At 42.1% G+C, this 15,971-nt stretch overlaps 1 protein-coding gene across 1 annotated transcript in view; it reads left to right on the top strand.

Moving 5' to 3' along the window:
* Positions 1–13,941, top strand: part of LOC139373763 (basic helix-loop-helix ARNT like 2) — a 35,780-nt gene extending 21,839 nt beyond the window's left edge. The window contains exons 5-16 of the mRNA XM_071114735.1: positions 2,224–2,381; positions 2,773–2,945; positions 4,706–4,823; positions 5,541–5,690; positions 6,025–6,274; positions 6,619–6,725; positions 7,205–7,355; positions 7,512–7,582; positions 7,692–7,806; positions 8,761–8,851; positions 9,008–9,119; positions 9,369–13,941. Coding sequence (XP_070970836.1) covers positions 2,224–2,381; positions 2,773–2,945; positions 4,706–4,823; positions 5,541–5,690; positions 6,025–6,274; positions 6,619–6,725; positions 7,205–7,355; positions 7,512–7,582; positions 7,692–7,806; positions 8,761–8,851; positions 9,008–9,119; positions 9,369–9,526 — 1,654 coding nt within the window. The 3' untranslated portion in view covers positions 9,527–13,941. The remainder of the gene's footprint in view (positions 1–2,223; positions 2,382–2,772; positions 2,946–4,705; positions 4,824–5,540; positions 5,691–6,024; positions 6,275–6,618; positions 6,726–7,204; positions 7,356–7,511; positions 7,583–7,691; positions 7,807–8,760; positions 8,852–9,007; positions 9,120–9,368) is intronic.
* The last annotated feature ends 2,030 nt before the right edge of the window (positions 13,942–15,971 follow it).

Below are 15,971 nucleotides of genomic sequence, written 5' to 3' on the forward strand. Positions count from 1 at the left end.
AGGTGGATCAGAGACTCACCAGCAGCAGGAGCGACATCATTGATGTATACAGTGCCTTGGTAGATTAAAAAAAATACACTTTGGATGGTTTATCAATACACCCAGTCACTACAATGATACAGGCTTCCTTCCTAAGTCAGTTATCTGAGAGGAAGGACACCGTTAAGGGATTTCACCGTTAAGGGATTTCACCATGAGGCCAATAGTGACTTTAAGACAGTTTGAGTTTAATGGCTGTGATGGGAGAAAACTGAGGACGGATCAACATTCAAATCAAACTTTTTTTTTTTACATGCGCCGAATACAAGTGTAGACCTTACCGTGAAATGCTTACTTACAAGCCCTTAACCAACAGTGCAGTTCAAGAAAGAGTTAAGAAAATATTTACCAAATAAACTAAAGTAAAAAGTAACTACAGCCCCGTCGATGTTAATGGGGACCTGTTCGGCCCAACTTTTCCTGTAGACTACGATCAGCTCCTTTGTCTTGCTCACATTGAGGGAGAGGTTGTTGTCCTGGCGCCACACTGCCAGGCCCCAGTGTTGAGGATCAGCGTGGCAAACGTGTTGTTGACTACCCTTACCACCTTGGGGCAGCCCATCAGGATTTCCAGGATCCAGTTGCAGAGGGAGGTGTTTAGTCCCAGGATCCTGAGATTAGTGATGCGCTTCGTGGCCACTATGGTGTTAAACGCGGAGCTGTAGTCAATGAACAGCATTCTCACATATGTGTTCCTTTTGTCCAGGTGGGACAAGGCAGTGTGGAGTGCAATAGAGATTGCTTCATCTGTGGATCCGTTGGTACGGTATACAAATTGGAGTTGGTCTAGGGTATCTGGGAGGATGCTGTTGATGTGAGCCATGACCAGCCTTACAAAGCACTTCATGGCAACCGACGTGAGTGCCACGGAGCAGTAATCATTTAGGCAGGTTACCTTCGCTTCCTTGGGCACAGGGACTATGGTGATCTGCTTGGAATATGTAGGTATTACAGACTCGGTCAGGGAGAGGTTGAAAATGTCAGTGAAGACACTTGCCAGTTGTTCTGTGCATGCTTTGAGTACACGTCCTGGTAATCCGTCTGGCCCCGTGGCTTTGTGAATGTTGACCTGTTTTAATGTCTTGCTCACATCGGCTGCCAAGAGCGTTATCACACAGTCGTCCAGATCAGCTGGTGCTCCCATGCATGCTTCATTGTTTCTTGCCTCTGAGTCTACAAGGCATTTTAGCTCATCTGGTAGGCTCGTGTCACTGGGCAGCTCGCTTCTGGGTTTCCCATTGTAGTTACTCCAAAATATTAACTTAATTGACAGAGTGAAAAGGAAGTCTGTACAGAATAAATATATTCCAAAACATGAATCCTGTTTGCAACAAGGCACTAAAGTAATACTGCAAATAATGAGGCAAAGCAATTAACTTTTTGTCCTGAATAGAAAGCGTTATGTTTGAGGCAAAAACTTCACATTACGGAGTACCACACTCTACATTTTCAAGCATAGTGGTGGCTGCATCATGTTATGGGTATGCTTGTAATCATAAAGGACTGGGGAGTTTTTCACGATAAAAAACACGATAAACCTGCTTGTCTGCTTTCCATCAGGCACTGGGAGATTAAGTCACCTTTCAGCAGGACAATAACGTAAAACACAGAAGTTGCTTACTAGGAAGATGGTGAATGTTCCTGAGTGGCCGAGTTTACAGTTTTGACTTAAATTTACTTGAAAATCTATGGCAAAATCTGAAAATGGTTGTCTAGCAATGATCAACAACCAATTTGACAGAACTTGAAGAATTTTGGAAAGGATAATTGGAGAATGTTGCAGGTGTGGATAGATCTTAGACTTACCCAGATAGACTCACAGCTGTAATCGCTGCCAAAGGTGCTTCTACAAAGTATTTACTCAGGTGTGAATACTTATGTAAAGTCCGATATTTCATTTTCAATACATGTGCAAAAATGTCTGAACATGTTTTCACTTTGTCGTTATTTGGTATTGTGTGTAGATGGGAGTGAGAGAAAAAATCCTATTTAATCCAATTTCAATTCAGACTCTAACACAACAAAATGTGGAATAAGTCAAGGGGTATGAATAATGTAAGTGGATAATGTTAGGTTGAATTTTGAGAACACAATCCCATAAAGCCAGACCAAGAAGTAGGGAGGTGTCATGAGAGAAAATGGGTTCACCGCATCTGGTGTCATTGAGTGTCCATCTCTCTCCAGGGAACCTCACAGCCAGATTGAGAAGCGGCGCCGGGACAAGATGAATAATCTGATCGACGAGCTGTCAGCCATGATTCCCACCTGTAACCCCATGTCCCGCAAGTTGGACAAACTCACCGTGCTCAGGATGGCTGTGCAGCACCTCAAATCCCTCAAAGGTAGCCTACTGTACAGTTGGTTGGCCTGCTCACCCACTTAATACTTTACAAATATGAGATAGACTTAAGTAATGTGAGTTAATACTGTACTAATACAAGGTAATACTTTATTTATACTAATACTTTCTTAGGAGACATGGTGATAGCTTAACCACCAACTGTCACCTTGTCTTAGATGGTTTCGGGTAATTTTAAGTCGCAAATTGTTAAGTATATTGTACATTGTATTAACTGTAAATCTGATATTATTTTTATGAAGAAAAGCCCAAGTATATTTTTTACTTCTTTGGCAATGGCTCATAAATATCACACACATTAATATATTGCTTCAATGCCACTTGACAGAAACAACAAATCCTCGTCCTCTCTGACTGCTGTTATACTTACCCAGGTTCCACCTGTTCCTTTGCTGAAGCCAATTATAAGCCTTCATTCCTCCCTGATGACGAGCTCAAACACCTCATTCTCAAGGCTGCTGACGGGTTCCTGTTCGTAGTGGGTTGTGATCGCGGAAAAATAGTCTTTGTCTCAGAGTCCATCAACAAGACACTGAATTACAGCCAGGTGAGAAATCTCACCACTACACACTTTATTAACATTTTCAAATGATTCACACACAGTTTCTGTTACAGAATAATAGTTCTGATGTTCTTTGATAGCAAGTTTTAGGTTGCATTGGAACAACGTTAGGTTAGGATTTACTTTGACTACATATCCATAATTCATTTATTACTTATATAAGCGTTTCATTAATGTGTTAGAACAGGTCCCAACCGCATTATGTAAGGGAAAATCAATGAACGACCTGGAAGATATGTTGGAGTGGAACTGACCTTCCATGGAGTTGCATTATTTTTCAGAGAACACACAGAGCCCCGAGTTGATTACATTATAGCCATGGTATAAAAGTGATAAACACATTTGCTGGTAGACATGTGTTCAACATCCACTGAAGTAGCTAGATAGCTACAGTAGTTGCCGTGGTAACCAAACAGACGTGATAGTTTAGCTAACCAAGCCATCAGTCGTAGCTTGCCATTATGGGAATCAAATTCAACAATGCCCCCCAAAAAATCTAATTTGACTTTTGCTTTCAAAAGCAGCTCAAACATGGAACATGTCAAAAAATAACTATAGCCATTGAATTCTGCTGTTTCAAATATAATGTGCATTATAGGAAATTATGCACGCTCTAGAATGCACTTCAAATCAATCAGAAACAAGTATTCACTAATGCCAGGGTATAGTAAAGGTTCATGAAATATATCCATAGCATATCTATAGCGCATTCGTGTCAAGCAATGCAATAGGTCATATTTATGTATCTTAATAGATGCATCATTGCAATGACAGCATATTGTCATCATTATGGCTGTTCTCAAAAGTGTGATTTTATCATACCAGTGTTGGTGAATATGCCAAAAGGACAAACCACGTTCTGAAAATGATGCTGATATGTAGCCTGTACCAGCCCCATTTCCCCCACCAGCCGGTATCGGCCTGTGACATACCAGAGTGGCAAACTGCACAGTTAATTACCATGAAGTGCTGAACTTTAAACGCTTTATGAATGGGAAAATAGATTTGACTTTACATTGACTGCATGGAATTCATAAATGCAGTGCATTCGGAAAGTATTCAGACCTATTGACTTTTTCCACGTTTTGTTAAGTTACAGCCTTATTCTAAACTGAATGTCCTTGAGTGGCCCAGCCATAGCCTGGACTTGAACCTGATCAAACATTTCTGGAGAGACCTGAAAATAAAAACCTGTTTTTGCTTTGTCATTATTTGTAGATTGATGAGGGGGAAAACACTATTTAATCCATTTTAGATGAAGGCTGTAACAAAATGTGGAAAACGGCCAGGGGTATGAATACTTTCCAAATTAACTTTAGATCCTTCGTGTGTGTTTATAGGCCAGTATGACCAACTTAATTGTGATGTGGAGGAGGGCTGTCAATGAAGTACGAAAGCGTTATGACCCTCAACTACACTATTTAATCTGTAAAATGTACCCTGAGGGTTCAACCCTGTAGGGATCTTCATGCACCTTTGACCTCAGTGAGAGGAAGAAGGTAAGTCACAGACCGATACTGGCTAATGGGGAAATGGGGCTGGTACAGGCTACATATCAGCATCATTTTCAGAACGTGGTTTGTCCTTTTGGCATATTCACTTAGACTGGTAATGCGGTTAGGGCCTGTTATAACACATTCATGAAATGCTTAAAGATATCTAATGAATGTGTTATGGAGATGTAGTCAATGTAAGTCGTTACTTATTATCAGCAAGTGGAGTTGATTGGTTGTTTTTGTTTACAGACGGAACTGATTGGACAGAGTCTCTTTGACTACATTCACCCAAAGGACATGGGGAAAGTAAAGGAGCAGCTCTCAGCTTCTGAGTTATATCCCCGCGAGAGACTAATAGATGCCAAAAGTAAGTATGTGTGACTCTCAGCTGTGTGCAGGGACAGGGTGTGAAAAGTAAGTATGTGACTCTCAGCTGTGTGCGGGGACAGGGTGTGAAAAGTAAGGTGTGTGTGTGTGTGTTTTCCATAAGGAAAATGTTGACCACAGCAATGCTGAAATGACACCGTGGTAGGAGGCTGGGTAGTTTCCATAAAAAAGTAGAGCAGTGTTACACCCTAACACATTGGGGTCCTCCCCCCAGGAAGTGAGGCAGCAGCCAGTGAAGGAAAGCTCTCAGGAGTGGAGATTAACTTTGGCCCATACCATGGAGCATACTGCACTGTGTGAGTGGGTCAGTGGGATGATTGTCTGAGGAGTGGGCAGGACCTTTTGGATTCAAATTGTAAAGCAGTGCCTGACAGTTGTAGTGGAAAACATCAATTTCTGAGAATATCGTTTTGACATAGAAAATACCTGTATTGTTCATTGCAATGATGAGTAGTCTCAGCTGATCTGTCTTGTGTGTGTCTACACTATGTTCTGCTAACTGTATGTCATTCTGGATAAGAGCGTCTGCTAACTTACAAAAAATATACAAATGTAAATGTGAGGGGAATTGCATTGGCATTGTGTGAGTGTGACTGAATCTCCACTGTGTGTCTGAGTGTGTGCGCGTCCGTATGCCTGTGTGTTACTCACTCTACTGTGTGTATACCTCTGTCTAATCAGCCTTTCTTCTCCCCAGCGGGCCTGCAGGTCCAGGCTGACCTCCCGGTCGGAGCAGCTCGGCTGTGTCCGGGCGCGCGACGCTCCTTCTTCTGCCGCATGAAGTACCACAAGATCTCAGTCAAACAGGAGGACAAGGAATTCCAGTCCAGCACATCGAAAAAGAAAGGTAGGGGAAAAATCTGTCCCCATTTATAAAGTATGGTCTTCATAAATGTAATGGACATATGAAACCTGTCTGAATAACATTGAGAGAATATTCTCCCCTCTTTAATGTGGATTGGTGTGAAGGAAAATAGTTTCCCATCTTTTCCTTAAAAGTTTGTGTGTTTGTATAAGGCAGGACAGCCCTTTTCTTTCATAATAAAACATACAATTAAATGTATTCTCTGGATTGGAGTAGCTGCTAAACAATGAATGTAAATGTGTTCATTAAGATTTAACTGTAATGGAAAAACAAATGGATGTAAAATGTCTACCTGTCGTCCTGTCCCCCCATGTAGAGTCTGAGAAGTACTGCACTGTCCACTGCACAGGCTACATTCGCAGCTGGCCCACCAGTCAGCTGGGGGAGGAGGGGGGTGAGGGGGAGACTGACAAGGACAGCTCCCACTTCAGCTGCCTGGTGGCCGTGGGCCGTGTCCACCTCCACGCCGTCTCTCTTGTCAACGGGGCCAACGAGGTCCTGGTCAAAGCAACGGAGTTCGTCACGCGCTACGCCATGGATGGCAAGTTCACCTTCGTCGACCAACGGTGATTGTTTTCCACTCTTTTTAATTTAATGTTTAGGTTCTTATTACACTCGATGGGAAGGGGCTCAAAGTTCATCCTCTTGGTCTCCAAGCACTGGATGGCAAATTAAGTATAATGAAAACTGGATAATGTAATTATCCCATGACAGTGTGGATGTGGTGTCTCTAGAGAGTCTGGGTCACTGACTCATATCACTCAGACTCGAGTTGCCTTTAATTGAAGAACAGCACAAATTTGTGCATATCAGACTGCCCTCTTCATAACCACATTGGCTCCTCTGAAGAAGTAATGACTTGAAATCATGCGATTACTAACAATATGTTCTACACCTCTACTCCTTACAGAGCCACCACTGTCCTAGGATACTTACCCCAGGAGCTGCTTGGAACGTCATGCTACGAATACTTCCATCAAGATGACTTGCCACATTTAGCAGAACGACATCGAAAAGGTAGGATCTCGTTGGTTCAGCCAGTGGTTGGTTGCCAAACTAGTTTATGCTGTCGCTTGCACCATGCCTTTCCTGTTACCAACCCGAGAGACAAGAAACATTCAAAGTCTTCCCTAGAATTCCTAGAATGTGGAATCAAATCATAACCCAGGAGCAAAGAGCCAGAGGCTAGCCACAACTCACCAGTAGGGCCTCAAACCACTACATGGGAGAAACGGTCCTACTTTTGAGCCATGTTGCTACCAAACTTCAATGTTTTTTCCTAGTTTCAGAATTTCAAACCCCCCCCCCCCCCATTGTTTTCTTCCGGTATTCCCCTGAAATGGTAATCAAAAATGAAAAAGTAAAACATTCCTACTTGCATGCCATAAGCAGCTTTCATGCTATTATTACTCTTGTTCTAACCATACCTAGATGTTAAATGGAATAAAGAATATCTATCTCCTCTAAACTTAAACTTTCATACCTTTTCCTTTCAGTGCTGCGGAGTAAAGAGAAAATAGAGACGCATTGCTACAAATTCAAAACGAAACATGGCTCTTTTGTCACACTACAAAGTCGGATGTTTAGTTTCATAAATCCCTGGACCAAAGAAGTAGAATACATAGTGTCAACCAATACTGTCATGTCGTAAGTACAAATCTTTTCCTTTTCCTCCTTAGGATCGTCACTGATCTTTCTGTACTGTCGTTGTAGCCCTGTGACACTGTGTAATTCAACCTTTTTTTCTCAAAACTCTTTCCCAAAACGGTTCTCTCTTATGTCCACATTCTGTCACGTCTCCAGCAGTGACCACAGTCCAACAGACAGATCTGGGGACAAAGCAGAACCGTCAAGTAATTCCAAGGCTTCAGAAGGTTAGTTGAGATGTCAACTTGAAAAAGCTGACAATTGGTGTTATATAAGCATTAAGAAGTCTATAGCTAAATAGACCTAACCTGCGGCTAATGAATGCTTTCCTCCTAGACGATGGCAATAAGTCTCTTCCCATCATCCCGGGGATCTCCAGTGCTTCCAGTACCATGATCTATGCAGGGAGCATCGGGACCCAGATCGCTAATGAGCTGCTGGACTACAACAGGTGGGTGATGGGGTGTGGTAGCCTATCAGTGAAGATGGACATGTGGCAGAGAAATGGGGTTGTGTGTGTGTGTGTGCGCGCGTGCGCATTACCAGTCAAAAGTTTTGGTTGTGCAAAGGGTGGCTACTTTGAAAAATCTAAGTATGTTTTGATTTGGTTAATACCTTTTTGGTTACTACATGATTCCATTTGTGTTATTTCATAGTTTTGATGTCTTCACTATTCTACATTGTAGAAAGTAGTCCAAATAAAGAATAACCCTGGAAAGACCAGCTGTCTCAACTTTTTACTGCTACTGTCATTTATTTCTATGTTTATTATTATTAATGGATAATAATGTCATTGGATGCCCATCAACTTGTGAATGAAGAATAGCAGCCTGTGAAGGAATAGCTATAGAACAGGGTTGCGTTCAGTGGGGGGGTGGGGGGTGTATGCTTCCCTGTCTCATTTGGGGAATCATGTCAGCTCTGCTAAGACATTTCTATCTGCAACGTTCAGTGCTTGGCACCCTCTTGATGAGATCCTGGTGAATCTTTTCAAACTGCAATAAGCTGTCAAAAACACTTGAGAAGTTTGCGCCTAGAGATGTCAAAATATATTATTTTTTATTTTACCTTTAACTAGGCAAGTCAGTTAAGAACAAATTCTTATTTTCAATGACGGCCTAGGGGCAGAACGACAGATTTGTACCTTGTCAGCTCGGGGGTTTGAACTTGCAACCTTCCGGTTACTAGTCCAACGCTCTAACCACGAGGCTACCCTGCCGCCCCAATTTATAACACTATGAATTAGGTATGCTGTTCAAGCTATGCTTGAATGTGCTCAATGATATTGTTGGTACCTCACTGGATATATTCAGTTTGGCATTGTTGTCACTGTACCAAAGCAGTAAACAAGCTCAGAAATGCCTGAGGTGTGATTGTTGTGATCAGTTTGATCTGTCTGTTTTAGGATGAACTCGTCCCCATCCAGCGGTAATGTCAGCCCCTTCACTGTGCTGAAGGACAAGTCTCCTCTGCAACTTACACTGTCCAGCAGCAGCGTAAGTCTCTGTGTGAGCGTGTGTGTGTGAGCGTGTGTGTGTGAGCGTGTGTGTGTGTGTGTGTGTGTGTGTGTGTGTGTGTGTGTGTGTGTGTGTGTGTGTGTGTGTTCATGCATGTATTACTTTAGTAACTTTTTTTCCCCCTGTCTCGTTGAGGTGCCAAATGGAGAGGTGGCAGACCTAGAGATGCCAGGGAAGTCCAGTTCAGAGGAAGGAGAACAACAAGAACTCAAAAGACCACAATTCCCTGCAGGAGAATCACTCATGGGTACATCATCACATCTCATCCCTTTAGCCCATTACAGTCTTGACTAGTTTAGGATTGGTCCTTTGTGATGCCGAACAGAGTTTTTGATGATGGTACTCTTCTCGCTGAAGATCCATTGTTCAGTCGTAGATGTCCTCTTTCACGCCCCCTCTCTCTCTTCCTTGCTCTCTTTCTCTGCCTCACACTCTTTCTGACTCTTTTTTTTTCTGACCATCTTTCGCTCTCTCTTCCCTCTCTCTGCTCCCCCAGTGGAAACTTCCCAGCTGGATATGGAGAATATGATGGACCCTGGCCTGGGAGGCCTTAGTAATGACGAGGCGGCCATGGCAGTGATTATGAGCCTGCTGGAGACGGACGCCGATCTGGGCGAGGCCGTGGTCATGGATGAGATCAACTGGTCCCTCTGAACTGGTCCCTCTTTGTCTCATCTCTACTGAAACTCTCCACGTCTCACTAAAATTGACTGCACTGATCTCTCTGAAACTTGCCACAGCTCACTGAAATTCTAAGCCTCTTTGAAATCCCCCCCCCCCCCCCCCCCCGGCTCTCTGAAACACACTACAGCTCTTAATAACTCAACCCAAACACAGCATTTCCCTCAGTACAATGTTCTCTATCACCAGGTATCGTCTCCCTTTTTAAAACATATTTTATTTATTTATTAGTTGTTTTAGTTTTTTCCACATAAGCTGTGTAATCTTCAGGTGGCTGTTTACATTTTTTTTTTTTTTAAGACAATGGGATCGATTGGCGATAAGGGACAACAGCTCTCCACCACTTTCAGTGGGAGGAAGAGAAGAGTCTGAGACTGTGCCTACAAAGCCTTTCAGGTGGCCATTTTGACTATTCTTGGCGGCTAATTGTCCGTATCTGCTTTCCTCAGACCTACAGATCACGTTCCCCTGCTCAGACGTCTACCAATTATTGTGTGCCAAGTCATTGACTGTGTCATCGACTGACAGATTGCTATAACATATGATGTGATTAGCTGATACGTAAAATACCTATCCAGGGGTTGTAAGGTCTGGCATGCATCAGCTACGCCTGGGCAGAGGAACGCGCCCACAGTCTCTCCCCATCTCTGGAGTGGCCTTAGGAGGCGTGGTCTATTTGAGCAGCAGCCTTTTTGTGCCCCCACTATGGCTGAATCCCAAATCACTCCCTTCACCCCTTGACCCTCCAGTTAAGCTTTCACACTTGCCTCCGCCATATGCACAAGTGTCCCAAAGCAGAGGTAGTGAAAATTGTCATAGGTGTGGGGGCTAATTAGACAGCCAAGCAAACAAGGCTGCAGGCTTTAGAGCGAAGTGCTATCCCGACACGCTCTGCGATATGTTTTGAGTTTGCGCAAATATTTTTATTTGAATATACAAGTATTTGAATATTGGAATGCATTTGGCAATACACTTGGAAAGTATTGGCATGTATTTGAAAATAACCAGTATTTATACAAATATTTAAATACTCTCATGCTTTTGAACCCAGGTCTGTTTGGTCCTAGGTTTATTTTAAATAATATATTTGGAAGTAACTATTTGAAAATACTTATGCTTAAATAGTAGGCTATTTTATAGGAAATCATTTGAAAATACTTCTAATAGAAGTAGTTGATTCGGCACCACATTATTTTAAAATACTTAAATACACAGGTCTGGTTGACATTGACATTGAGAGTCACTGATAGTCCGCTATCAATATGCCACTTAGAGATTTTCCCACCATCAGAGTAACTGGGCGTGTCACGGCCTAACCACCAACTCTCTGGCACACAGCATTTGGATGGATAAATGCCACATTCACCCACCATCTTGACACATTCTTAAAAACAGAAATGGAGGTTTAAGGGAATAGACTTAAATTCTATTATTAAAATAGAGATGTATCAAATACCTTATATCAAAATGTACAGTTTATAAATGATCTCTGAATCAGGGATCACTCAGGGAGCAACAGAACAGAAACCACCCCTCATTCCTCCATTTCATGTTTATTCAATCTTTTACACTTTTTTTTATCACTTGTAGCAGTATTTTATTTATCAGGCTATATATCACACACCTATAGTACGTAGGAGTACAGACGTTGGTATTGTTGTAAAGTGATTTGTTGTTTTCTTTTACAACGTTTTTCGGCTTTATGACGCCCATGCTTTGACTTAATTTCATGTGTCATAATGCACTGATAGACAACAGTCTTATATGGCTCGTTCAGAGGTGCTACTTCAGAGGTAAACCGAGTAGTTTGTGGTGTGTGGATTCTTTAAGGGACTACTATGCAGAGTGAACATTCCAGAACATCTATACACATCTCTGTCTCTCGCTTATTATTCAAACCAGGGGTTGTAACCATAATTATTTTCGTTACATTCCACTGTTCCGCCCAGCAAAATAAAGTTCTGAAGCGGTTCAAAACCCCTAAAAAAATAATGGTTTATATCATTCCTTTCTCTTCCTTTTTAAACCTCTTTAGCTCAACATTAAATTACTTCACCAATCAGTGTGGATAGAGCAGCTTGCTATGGAGTGGGCAAGCTGTAATAGATGTTTACATGCATTGGACAGACATGTGTAGGGCACAAGATGTGACTGAAATTTTGCAGGTGGGGAGGGAGCGAGCAATAGAGGGTGGAGGAAGCTTGGCTTGAAGCGCTGGGCATTTTGTTATTACATGCATTATCTGAATTAGGATCACAGCATTATACTTGCGGAGGAGCAGATTCAATGAAGGAACTTTGAACGTCTTTGAACTTCCAAGAGTTGGCTTAACTTTGGACCAGAAGCTTTGTGTGTGTGTGCAGAGCGTCACCAGAATTTAAATAAAAACACATTTGACCTTTTTGTAGTTAATAAAGCCAACTTCAAACATGATAAGTATAGTATCCTTAACTAGTATTGTGTACGTTTATCCATTCTTCTCAAATAGAAAAATCTATCTCCCTAATTTCGGAATAATCACACTTGTAATGTCAGCAGGCCACCACACCCTACATAATCAATAGACTACATGCCATATACAATACACACTCGAATACGACCCCCACTACCTGTCTGTGTCTGTTTTGGAGGGCGAGAGATAGGTAGCCTACACACACTGGGGGAAAAAATGCCCTGAATGTAAAATAACAAATTAACCTGTTTTTTTTTTTTGTGATCAAATTTGTTTTGCTATTGGTAAGACAGGTAGGTACACATGGACAAAGAAACAAGTAACAAGACCTGGACAAGACAAAAATAGCCAGCTACTTTATTTGTAGTTGCCCATTTGACCATTGCCCCACCAAACTATAAGAAGCTAAAGCTGGATAAGCATGCTTTTTAAATGTGGTGGCTTGAGGTCATGTCAGTAAACCCATCACCTGCCATCTATGGTCACACTGATTGGTCTATGGTCACCATGCTTTGAATGAATAATGGTTTTGTGGCAGCCTTATGTGAGGTAAGACTAAAGAACTAAAGTCATGAAATATCTTTAAAATGATGCTGTTTAAACTCCAATGCCTGTGTGAATACTGCTGTTTTAGCCCATCCAGCCACGGTCGTTACTTTTTAAAGTTTGTTCACATTTTGTGCCAGTAATGATTTTGATTCGCTTCTGAGGGTGGGATGGATGGAGGTGTATTGTGAGTTCTGAAGAACACTGTCTCTGGAGCTCCACATTTACTTCAATACTGAGGGAGGCACCAATCCACTAGGACCCCCACTACCTGTCTGTGTCTGAAGTGCCTCATGCCATTTCTGCATGGATACCTGAGAAGTATATTACGAACCATCAGTCCCACATTACCTCTCAACACATTAAATTGTATGGCATTTCCCCTCTCGACTGTTTATTGGATCATGGGATTAATCGGAAGTATGAAACACGAGCCTGATCACAGATGATGGCATTCAACAAGCAAGCTGTGAAAGCATGTGCCATAGATACAGGCTGGTCCTATAAAAGGAAAAAAGTTGTATGATTTTAGTTTGTTTTAAGATTATATTTTTTTCTAATATCATTGTACTGTATTTGTGAATACCCTGAATTGTGAAACCGTTAAAGTGTACGTTTGTACAGTAGGGCTGCCCTATTGTCATTGTGTGGTGGCATTGAGTGGAAGTCGAGTACTGTTCTGTACTTTGGTTAGAGTCAACCTCAACTGCCCCTGTCCCAGTTTGAAATCCTAAACATTATCCAAGGTATAGTTAGATTTAGTTGTATTTTTGGTTCCTTTTATATCCTGCCCAGTTGATCTTATTGCATGCAGCTGCTTTTGCATCCTTTTTTTTTTGTTTAATGCATTTTTTGTTTTTGCCTTATAAGACAAACTAGGGTATGAGAGACCGGTATGTGTGTAGGCGTGTGAATGAGTAACCATAAACCATTATCTGTGGACTGATGAGGCTTCAGAAACTGTTTCCCAGACTAGTGCTGTTTCCCAATTGATGCGGATGCCCTAGAATCTAGATATACCACAAACCAATGTTTTATTGTGCTTGTGGCACAGGGATCCCAGTTGGCCACAGTTAGCCTTGCCTTTTAGCCTATCCACACACAAGCAAGGCCCTTCTTTACCTGTGGACTCCGAGAAGAGCTGTTTGTTAGCAGGGGAGGCTAGTCAGTGACACATTCACAGCTTCAAAATCACCTGTCTGTTTTTTTAAATATACTGTATTTGTTACTAACTGTTAGTGTATCTGTTTTGTTTGTTTTAATAGTGGGCTATAGAAACACTTAAAGATTCATGGCATTATTGCTGCTTCAACAGGTCTGGTTTATGGCAGAGAAGCTGTCTAAGCTGTCTTGTGAAAAAAGGTTATTCTTAATAAACAGTTTCCTTTTACTTCACTGTGGTGTTTCGGTTATGCACACATGTACAGTCTGCGCACACACATGCAAACTTCATAGTAAATCAATGTTGTTTCCTGTCTGTACAAATGTCCTCTTTCAATCCATAGCCTTACTGCGACACTTTCCCTGTAGAGCTCATAATGAGAGAACTCATGACTACAGCTGCTTTTTGGTAATTATATTTAGATCAACCCTGCCCTCTCCTCCATTTTGCCCCCCTGCTAGGAGAATTACATTTCCATAATTTTACAAATATGATACCAGTTGGGTAAGTGTGATTAAGTGTGCCCATGGTAAGCTGGTGTAAAGTTCTGTTTTCATAACCAGCACTCCTACTCTGAGATGCTTTAGGATCAGTTTTTCTTTTCAGATCATAATAATTAAGACTGGGGGAACCTGATTCTATGTCAGCGCTCCTACTCTAAGACGCTTTGTGAATATGGGTTGTGGTGTGTACATAAAGTCGGCATGGTGGAGGGTCCATTCTGTTGAAGTGACAGTCTGCATCTCTACCCTGTAGGAGAGGGACTACCTATGTCACAGAGCTCTATGAATGCTTTAGGTAAGAATTCTAATATATTTTTTTGTTAAGTTAAATATAATATGTCTCTTGTTCATGAATGATAGTAATCAGAAATTGGCCATAAAAAATAAAGGACATTCAACTTAAAAGCAAGAAAACCAATCCACTGTATTACACATTGAACCTCCCCCCAGGAGTGGGAAGGTGAACGGAAAGGCTCTGGAGCAACGAACCGCCCTTGCTGTCTCTGCCTGGCCGGTTCCCCTCTTTCCACTGGAATTCTCTGCCTCTAACCCCATTACAGGGGCTGAGTCACTGGCTTACTGGGGCTCTTTCATACCGTCCCTGGGAGGGGTGTGTCACTTGAGTGGGTTGAGTCACTGATGTGATCTTCCTGTCTGGGTTGGCGCCCCCCCCTTGGGTTGTGCCGTGGCGGAGATCTTTGTGGGCTATACTCGGCCTTGTCTCAGGATGGTAAGTTGGTGGTTGAAGATATCCCTCTAGTGGTGTGGGGGCTGTGCTTTGGCAAAGTGGGTGCAGTTATATCTTTCCTGTTTGGCCCTGTCCGGGGGTGTCCTCGAATGGGGCCACAGTGTCTCCTGACCCCTCCTGTCTCAGCCTCCAGTATTTCTTGCTGCAGTAGTTTGTGTCGGGGGGCTAGGGTCAGTTTGTTATATCTGGAGTACTTCTCCTATCCTATTCGGTGTCCTGTGTGAATTTAAGTGTGCTCTCTCTAATTCTCTCTTTCCTTCTCTCTCTCGGAGGACCTGAGCCCTAGCACCATGCCTCAGGACTACCTGACATGATGACTCCTTGCTGTCTCCAGTCCACCTGGCCATGCTGCTGCTCCAGTTTCAACTGTTCTGCCTTATTATTATTATTATTATTATTATTGGACCATGCTGGTCATTTATGAACATTTGAACATCTTGGCCATGTTCTGTTATAATCTCCACCCGGCACAGCCAGAAGAGGACTGGCCACCCCACATAGCCTGGTTCCTCTCTAGGTTTCTTCCTAGGTTTTGGCCTTTCTAGGGAGTTTTTCCTAGCCACCGTGCTTCTACACCTGCATTGCTTGCTGTTTGGGGTTTTAGGCTGGGTTTATGTACAGCACTTTCAGATATCAGCTGATGTACGAAGTGCCATATAAATACATTTGATTGGATTTGATCTTAAGAAATCCATTTAACTTTTTTGGGACAAAAGTAGGAAAAACTATCTGAGTGTGACAGAGAAAAGATAAGCTTCTGTTAGTCTAGCTACCATTGTTTTTGCCATTTTCTATCATTCTATGGAACTCTGTCTTTGTGACATACAGTACAAATGTTTCAACCAAGAAACAGCCACTGTAAAGTGGTTTTAAAACCGTTACAAATACAGCTGAATCTATATAATTTTATGTTATTGATTGATTAGATCAACTATAAAATTATAACTCTAATCTTTTAATTTCAAAATATTTATCTCTGTGTTCTTTTCTTTGGTTGTCTATTTGTG

Source organism: Oncorhynchus clarkii, chromosome 2 (assembly GCF_045791955.1).
Source record: "Oncorhynchus clarkii lewisi isolate Uvic-CL-2024 chromosome 2, UVic_Ocla_1.0, whole genome shotgun sequence".
NCBI classification, from domain to species: domain Eukaryota; kingdom Metazoa; phylum Chordata; class Actinopteri; order Salmoniformes; family Salmonidae; genus Oncorhynchus; species Oncorhynchus clarkii.